The sequence below is a fragment of the Odontomachus brunneus genome, unplaced genomic scaffold, assembly GCF_010583005.1.
Source record: "Odontomachus brunneus isolate Ranch 3 - 2012 unplaced genomic scaffold, Obru_v1 Obru_scaffold_041, whole genome shotgun sequence".
In the NCBI taxonomy this organism is placed as follows: domain Eukaryota; kingdom Metazoa; phylum Arthropoda; class Insecta; order Hymenoptera; family Formicidae; genus Odontomachus; species Odontomachus brunneus.
Genome location: NW_022639491.1, coordinates 1,397,086 through 1,406,639, shown reverse-complemented (window position 1 = coordinate 1,406,639; position 9,554 = coordinate 1,397,086). Strand labels below are relative to the sequence as shown.

The 9,554-nt window shown below is 39.8% G+C and overlaps 1 protein-coding gene across 1 annotated transcript in view; it reads right to left on the bottom strand.

Annotated features, from left to right (window-relative positions):
• Window positions 1–9,554, bottom strand: part of LOC116844428 — a 22,851-nt gene that overhangs the window by 2,861 nt on the left and 10,436 nt on the right. The window contains exons 3-4 of the mRNA XM_032815927.1: window positions 1,370–1,513; window positions 231–532 (exon numbers count right to left, since the gene is read on the bottom strand). Coding sequence (XP_032671818.1) covers window positions 231–532; window positions 1,370–1,513 — 446 coding nt within the window. The remainder of the gene's footprint in view (window positions 1–230; window positions 533–1,369; window positions 1,514–9,554) is intronic.

Genomic DNA, 9,554 nt, shown 5'->3' with positions numbered 1-9,554 from the left:
TATATATATATATATATATATATATATATATATGTGTGTGTGTGTGTGTGTGTGTGTGTGTGTGTGTGTGTAAAATTAATGAAAAAATACGGGGTCAATACTATTAATTAGGGGTTAGAACTATTAAATTAAATGGTATGGTGATAGAAATAAATAAATCTAAATAAATTTAGAGCGATGAGATTCGGCGAAATTAAGCTTCTAAACATTCCTCACGAAAGCTGACTCACTCTGAGAGGTAGCTGCCGTTTGGCGAGATGGTGAACCTTGTACAGCATCGCGTCACCGCCGGTGTCGACGCTGCCGTTCTGACAGATCGCATAGAACTCGCCTCTGGTTGACAGCGAGGCGAATACCTCGCGTCCGTGAAGATCGATGCATTGCGCGTATTGATCCTTCTCAGGACAACCGCCGGAGATGCCGAAGGAAACCGAGCTACATCGTCTAGTGTCTTGGAAGACTGCTACGAGTCGCAGGATTTCACCGGCGCGAATTGTCGTCTTCGTGTAATGGGCTCGTAGATTTCCATTCTCTGAAAGATATAAACACACGATTAACGCACATATGCAAACTGCATGTTGTAATAATGTCGGCGCGGTTTATTAGATGCGAAGATCAAGCGTGATAATCAGGAATCCTTTTTCTGATTAGATTGCACCGGATCTTGTTAAAAACATCAAATCGGAAGAAACTAGCCTGGTGCATTGGTGTTCATAATCGATTCTAACAGCCAGTCCTAGAGGTATCCTTAACAGTACGGATAATATTAAAAAGTGCAGTATAAGGGCTATCGCACACAAATTGACATAACTGCATATGCATAGCATAAGACCGTATGTACCAATGAGCATCGAGTATTAAGTCGCCATATTGATGTTCAATGCTTAATATTCGATGCTCATTGGTCCATACGATCTTATGCTATGCATATGCAGTTATGTCAATTTGTGTGCGATAGCCCTAAGTCTTTCCCCGATTATGTTCGACACGAGGCTTACGCACAATATATTTTTAAACGCGTGATTTTATTTACTTACTTTTTCAACTTACATGCTATATATATCTTTCTATTTTCGCTGATTAAAATGGAAATGTATGAACATGATAAAAAACGATAGTTTCTGACGTTCCTCCGTGAAAGAGATGTAGTTTTTAATATTTTTGAGCGTGCATTTGTTTTCGTACAAAATAAGCAAGTAAAGGAAAAGGAGGAGGAGAAGAGGAGGGGAAGAGAAGAGTAAGATCACTTTCTACGTTGCCCATATCCCTATGCATTTGGGTCAAGAACGTTGTGCCGCTTGACATTTCGTGAGAGATCGTGATCGCAATTGCATCGCACTCTCCAGCCTCATCTGATATCTGAACTTACCCATTTTCGAATGCGTCAGAGTGTAGGCGCGCAAAGGAGTCGCCAGCAGAAATGCAGGCACTCCGGTTTTCACCAAAGAGTCCACCCTGCGGTAGACGCGCGCGCTGCCCGTCGTATTGTTGCCAGATATCACAGAAAACCATCCTGAAAGCAAGAAAGGAACGTGAAATTTGAAGATCTATTGTGTCGATAAAGCTCATTCATCCGATTTCCACTTCATTGGAGCAAATATGAACAAACAGAACAAAGACAAAAGAACAAAAGTTGATCGATTTTCTTTTCTCATTGAAGGATCTCTCTTCTAATATTAATTCTAAAATTTTCTAAAATTTCTTTTGTTCAATTATTCTTTATTCTTAATTTTATTTTTATTTAATATATCTCAAAAAGTTTTTTATGTACTAGATTTGTGCATAAGTTTCTGGGGTTTTCTAGGCAACTTTGTTTATGTATACATCTTTCTATTGTATTAAAGATTTTGTATGGAGGGTTTTAAAAGAATACATCTTTTTATTCCGTAATATCAAAATTAACAATTTTCCGTACATATTTCGTTACGATGTTATTCTTACCTCTTGTATTTCTTTGTTGATAACGTCATTTTTTGTTTATATTTGTTATAACAAATTGTTTTAACTATAAAACACAGAAATAAGAACTAGATATATAACGACAGTACATAACGCGCGACTTCTCAAGCGAACAGACGTTTCGAGACTGAGCTGTACAGCGTCAAAACAGGTTTATACGATCGAGAGAGGGAGAAGGAGAGCCTAACGGCTGCGCAAACTATTGTTAGATGAAGTGCATAACCAGTTCTGAGGGTCAGAAAATGTTTGAGAATTTTTTTATATCTACAACGTAAGAAATTCTATAGTGGGTACCGAGATACCTCGAGTATTAAATTCCAACTTTTGGGTACTAAATTGAGGGTTAAAGAAACATGCATGTTTAATCAAAGTATTTTCCCTCGCTTACTACAACTTCAGTTTATTTTTCAGGCAACAAATGAATTCTTCAATTAAAGAATGACAGATCTTTCAATGTGATAAATTCATCAACTCATTTTCGTACTTTAATAGTACTCATTTTTAAAAGTACTCATTTTCTTACTCTCATTTCTAAATCATATATTGGAAAGATGGTTCTGTATTAACTAGAGATGTGCGAACTATTTGAATTCGAATCGAAAAGATTCGAATACGGATTGCGCACATTAGCATTAACAAAGAACTATTAAAGATATCCAACGGGAATTAGCATGACTTAAAAAGTTTGTTATACATTAAGATTTTCTTTAAAAATATTAAAAGAAGATAATGGCTTCTAGATAAACTTTTACCGACAACTGTCGGATCAATATGTGTCGTTACGCAGCTTTCAGGGCTGGAACTATATTCCATACACGTTTACCGATTATATATTATATATCTTTTACCTTAAAATGAATTGATATCACATGATCAATGTTATCTCTCTGTTAGTTACTGAAGTCATTATTTTCATGTTCAATTTAATGATTATGTTAATTAAAAATTCTTAACGATTCGATTCGGATGAAATTTCATCGATTTGATTTGATTCGAAATTAAAATCTGAGATTTGATTCGATTTGACATTAAAATCTTTGATCCGTACATCTTTAGCATTGATAGAAGTAAAAATCGTAAAAAACAAGGTTTGAACTATACGCCAGGTGCGGTAGAACTTCCCACTCAAGCTAAGTAAGATATTCTTAGTCGTGGAAGCAATATGTGTCGTGAAGCAAGATGGTTTTTCGATTTCCTTTTCCTATTTTTTCTGAATTTTTTTGTTCAACCGGTAGAACTGATGACTGTAGCACTTTGCAATAATCATTTCATCAGATTTGAACAACTCAGTAGAGCATGTCTTTCTGGTCTCACTAAATACAAATGAGGATCTTATGTCCGTGAATATTGTGCTTTGACACCAAACTTTCTGAAGATATTTTTGAAAGTTATATCTATCAAAAACAAAAGATTGAATTTTTGAAATTCAAAGCCCTGTTTTTTTACTCTGTTCTTCCCTATTCTGCGATATTTCCCGCGATAAAAATAATGCAGCATACAGTATTGAATATGCATGTTTCGATTTCTATTTTCATTTAAATTAAAAATGTATTTATGTAAACGAACTATCATATGTAGGCTCGAATGCACGTTAATTAACAGTATTAACATAAAACGTAAACTAGTTAAAAAGATTATGTACCTAGAATTTCAGCATCATCTAAACATGGATCCAAGAACTTACGTACAGATCTAATATTAGATATGCTAATCTTGAGTATGCTTTTCGAGGGCAAGGCTCTAGAGTGACTGCAATTATCTATCTATATCTATCTTCACAGTGTTGATTAACTAATGATCGCGATTAATGGCTATAGATAAATTCTTTAGAAGAGACATATTTCGTCCTAATATCTCGTCTAAAACGGTACTTTTACTTATCTAACGGTATTTTTAGGGACCGATCGTTTTCGAAAGATACAAAGACTAAAAATTACATGAAAATTTACGCGTCCTCTTATAGTTTTTCTTTCTTTTTTTTTTATTCGTGCAAATAACAGTAAACTGATGGTTGCACCGATAGATAGCTCGTGTCAGACGTAGAGAAGGATTCACAGTTCGTCTCTTCTCCGACGAAAAGATTCAAGGCTGAAGTTTTGTTAATCGCCGCGAGAACGATTAGGACCGGTTAGCGTCTGTCGAAGTCGGCGGCCCAGACGGACGAGTTAAAAAGCCAGTATCTATGTAGAAGGAAGGAAATGCGCTTCTGCGGTTCCCATCAGCTCGTAAAAAGCCCGTCAAATTGCGAACGGGCGATCCGAAGACGCGCGCGGAAGCCGCGGCGGAAAGACACAGTAGCCGAGTGGTCTGGCCGTTCGATCGAAGGTCGGCTGCTTCTTTTGCTCGTCGCTAATTGATTTAAGAATGCCGCCCGGTTGCGAGCGCACGACGTGCCACAAATTCGGCCCTTAAGAACCGCAACGCGCATCGCGAGCCCTGAAAAATACCATCGTTCGTCTCGACAGACCCAAGAAGGACACCTTTCGACGAAACTGTAATCTCGGCCTCCTGAACGCTTCTCAGCGGTCATTTCTCGCAAGATTTTCCGAAAGGAAAAAAATATGTCGCTCCATAATGAATTAAATTCAACGCGTTGAGCATATTTCGGTAACACGCGAGTTTTCGCCGCAATTACGGAATCCTATCACCCATTTGATGTAGGTGACTTGCTTGCTTAATTAGGAATGATTTTATAGTGTTTCCATAAAAACGTGTTAGTATCGCTCGGGAAAGTGTCTAAAACGTGTTCCCGACACTTCAACTTATCCATGGCATATTTTTTAAGTATTTAAAGTATTGGAAACACGTGTATTTAGAACAATATCAAATAGAAAACTTTAATTAACGCACCGGAAATTTACCAATCAATGTGTTAATACATTATTACTATAATATACCTAAGACGTGGCTTGTGAGTTTAATGCAGATAGTGCACAATATATATTCCAAATAAAAATTAAAAAATAAAATAAGTAATTAAAATATTGTTTTTAGCTTTTAGCTTTGGAGTAGTTTATTTGTAATTTGCATTATTATTATTATTCGATTACAAACGATTGTATGAGATTTTATGCTACAGTAAAATATTGCTTCACAGGGAAAATATTTCAGCCTCTCCCGTCTCTGTTATCTTTCGCATTATATTTCTACCTTCGATCAGCCAAAGCAGCAGAGCATTCATAAAAGGGTTATTCACAAGTCGCCCGGCGAACAAGCAGAGTTCGTGCGACGAGCAAAGAGGTGGCACGCGGAAAAGAGGGAGGGCGATTTCCCTTGGGAAAGTTTTTCCGTTTCCAGTTTGCGCGCATTAATTCCGTTCGAAGTTAACTGATGGAATAATTAAGCGGTAGACGCGACGATGGAATTCCCGCTTCTTTTTTCCCTTTTTTTTTTATTCTAGATCAACGACCTGGAAACCCGCGGCAATTAGACGGACGATATTGGCTCTCTCGGTGCGGTCTTGAGAACGCCCCGAGAGAGGAGGAAGCTAATGGAGTTTCCTCAGTCCCTCGATACTACAACGGTAAGGAGCGACGGGAGGTGGCTGAGGGGAGCGTGTACTCCGGAAAAGAAACGTTGCAGAGGCGCGTTGCGGTGCGGTTGCAGTTGCAGTTGCACAAGAGGCGAATGCGAGCGCGCGGTGACGGCCTCACTTTCCATTTCCACGCGCGCATCCGACGCAGGTACGCGACCGCGCGCGCGCTCAGGTCGTAATTATAGAGATCGCCGTATCCGCTGGAAGGAAAATGAAAAGAGAGGAGATCTGACGGAAAAGTTGAGACATTCGCGGGACGTATGCGCCAACGGTTTCCTGACGCGCGCTTTCCGTCCCTCGCATTGTCTCGCGTAATAAAGTGCGCGCTTTTCCTCGGACTCTGCGTTCGGGCAGAATTTGCCACTATTTTCCGAAGCAACGACGGTGCGACGACACGTTTCTTCTGAGAACGTCGCATCCCGAGTCCAAATTTTGATTCTACTTGCGATCTCAATTTTCTACTTCGATACTCTGAAGCCTGTACCAATCTCTTTTGATTCTATTTAACCCATTAACGCCCAAATGTGCTGAAATTTTACATTAATTTGAGCCATTTATTTTACTACGGAAATGAGGTCTGTTGTTTATAAAGAGTACTATTCCTACCAATTTCGATGTTACTCTATCGAATAGCGTTGAGAAAATTAAAAAATATCGCATTTTATGCAAAATTTTTGCAAAATAAAATAAAAAAGCGCATGTTATTTATTCTTCTTCTAAAGGGAAGGAAAAAAGGGCTAATTTTTTCTTTTTCCTCTACTTTCTCCATAAAAACGTGTTAGTATTGCTCGGGAAAGTATCTAAAACGTGTTCCCGACACTTCAACTTATCCATGGTATATTTTTTAAGTTAAAGTATTGGAAACACGTTTTAGACACTTTCCCGAGCGATACTAACACGTTTTTATTGAGAAAATAGAGGAAGAAGAAAAAATTAGCCCTAAAAACATGCGCTTTTTTATTTTATTACATACCTTTTTTAGAGTGGATTTTGCAAAAATTTTGCATAAATTGCGATTTTTTTTAAATTTTCTCAACGCTATTCAATAGAGCGACATCGAAATTGATAGGAATGGTACTCTTTATAAACAACAGTCCTTATTTGCCTAGTAAAATAAATAGCACAAATCAACATAAAATTTCAGTATATCTGGGCATTAATGGGTTAACCTACTGACTATGTTAAGAGGCTATGTTATCAGTACTATTTTATTACAAGAAATACGGCCAAAAATAATTATAATCTTAGATGAACTATTTTTCTTTCTCAGTGTAAGAGTGAAAAATAACTCGAATTAGAGCGACTCGACTGTCGCTCTACTTCTTGAGCGAAGTTTCGTTTCAAGAAATTTAGAGAGTAATAAGGTTCATTGACTCTCCTCTGAGGCTGCATGCATTGCTGAGCAAACGTGGGGCATACATGCGAGAACGATAGCCTCTCTCGGGAGCAGCACGATCTTCTCGTGCGTGAATCGACGAGCTAAATGTTCCTGAAAGAGTCCGTTCTATCCTGTCGTTTTTAACGCATCATCACCGTACGCACGTGTTTACGGTCCACGGTTAGTGTGTCGCCGGTGCCGAGTGTGTGTACACGCGCGCGCGCATTTTTTAAGTATATGTGCGCACAACATCATAAACGTTAGCCCGTTACCAAACGGAACACGTTGTAAACCTATTCACAGCACGTGTCTGAATTTAATGCCTGGCCTGGAGATAGACTCGCTCAGGTGTGGGACACGTAAGAGAGAATTGCTACCTCCCGGAACCTTAAATGTGTGAATCACCGAGGCGTGCGGTGACATCGAAGCGGTTTTTCAAGCCGTTAAAATGCCTCACGCCCCAATTTCCAAGGGAACATCATTCGGAATGGATTCATTAACATGTGCGAGAGATCAAGATCGAAGACAATACTGAAATCTCAAAAGGTAATTCCTGTTCTCTCAGGAAATGGGTAATCACGTAGCTCGAATGATTGTTAATTGCAAGTGGAAAAAATTCCGTTCCTAAAGCTCATATCATCGTTGGTCTTAATGACTCTACTCCAGACTCGAGGCGAGGATCGTGGGGATTCGAAGCACCAGATGTCGGCCGTGATTTAGTCGCGCCCGTTGCAATTGCGTTACACATTGCAACGCGTCTGGAGAATTAATTCTAATTCATGCCTACCCGCCAGGCACGAGAGGAAAGTTTCCTCTCGATAAAACAAACAACGGGCCGCGGACACCGTGGTTGCGCGATGTCTGCGCGACGCAGATGTTTCGTTTTCATTCGGCGGCAATCAAAGCGGAATCTGGCGAACGCGCGTTCTCGCTCGTTTCGATCGAGCTCGCTACGGCTATCGAATAGATGTGAAATTACAAAGCACGTTCCACCTGTTCCGTTGGACACGATCCGTTTAGGGCTTTCAAGTGGAATTTTCAAGGTGCTATATCTCTGGAACCTGAGATCCAACGGCTTTGACACTTGCATATTTGTAATCTACACGGAAAAAAAAGATTTGGTTGAATTAACCAAATATCTGGTCGAATATGAATGATCCAGAAATTTCGATTGAAGTAACCCGAATTCTGTTTAAGTTAACAAGATTTTTGGTAGATCAACCAAACATGTCTGGTTATTTAACCAGACATGTCTAGTTAAATAACCAGATATGTTTGATTAATCTACCAAAAATCTTGTTAACTTAAACAGAATTCGGGTTACTTCAATCGGAATTTCTAGATCGTTCATATTCGACCAGATATTTGATTAATTCAACCAAATCCTTTTTTCGTGTAGGTATCACAAACTTTATTTTGAACGCAAAATGGCTTCACAACTTTTTAGCCATGAATCTGGGTCTGTAGTATCGGTACTGGCCGCACATTTTTTGTAGAACTTTAAGGATCCTGACCGAGAACTCTGCATTGAAGGTGGCGATATGATTGTAAACGGTAAACTATTAAGCGAGAAAATAGGTCTGTTCGTTTATGCAGCTGTGGTCCACAGAAATTTTGGGCATGGTTTTCTTCGCTTCTGACGTCATGAATTCAATATAGCCGCGATGATTGACAAGAAGCCTTAAATATTTAGATTTGAGTAAACTGCTTAGATCGTGCTAAACTGCACGATAAGATCACCGCGCCGATTGTTATTTGTCAAACAGCGCGAGCGTTTACCTTGACAGATTTTTCCCCGTCGGTGTTGAGCCAGATTTTACAGCGGCTAATTATGGAAACGTGATTGAATAGCAGATCGCACGCGAGATTAGTGGCGCGATATCGAATGGGATCGGGAATATTTCGACGCGAGATCGCCGGTGTCGGCGTGACGTTCCAGGTAAACATTGTGGTATCCAGGTGCGCGATATATGTGTTTAGGAGGAGCATTAAGTAAGGAAGACTGCAGCCTACATCTCGCGGCTGGAATCTTTATTGTGCATAATTCACGTTACGCCGCGAGACCAATCATTCGGGATATAATATTACCTAGACGTGAATCGAACCGTGACAATGGTATACGGTTCCCGGACTCTACTATCGATGGATACCCGATGCGGCAAAGCGGAATTCCTGCCGCACCGCGTCGATGTCGTCGTCATCGTCATCGTCGTCAGCGATGCATCTTTATTGGACATCTGTTAAAAGTTAATTTTCCGACGGGGAAAAAGGAACGGTAACCGCTTTAGTCCGAGCGAAAATACCTTGTTTGAGAGAGCATCCCATGAAAAATTATGATTACTTATAGAGCTTTTTTTATTATTAAATCCGCTTGCGTGTTTACAGATATCCACACTAACGACCGTGCGATACCGGAAAGGGAAAGAGAAAAGGAAATCGAACGGCAAAAGAGAATGCGAGAGAGGGAGAGAATTTATCGTCGTAATATATCGAGCGTGTGGTCGAGTCGAGGGATGCCGGCAAAAGTAGTAGCATCGGTATTAGCAGCGCTAGTCGTGGATTAGTAATGATATCAGCGGCAATAGCGAACGGAGAACGGGGATAGGAAGAGGGAGAGGGGGGATAGGAAGAGAGAGAGAGAGAGAGAGAGAGAGAGAGAGAGAGAGAGAGAGAGAGAGAGAG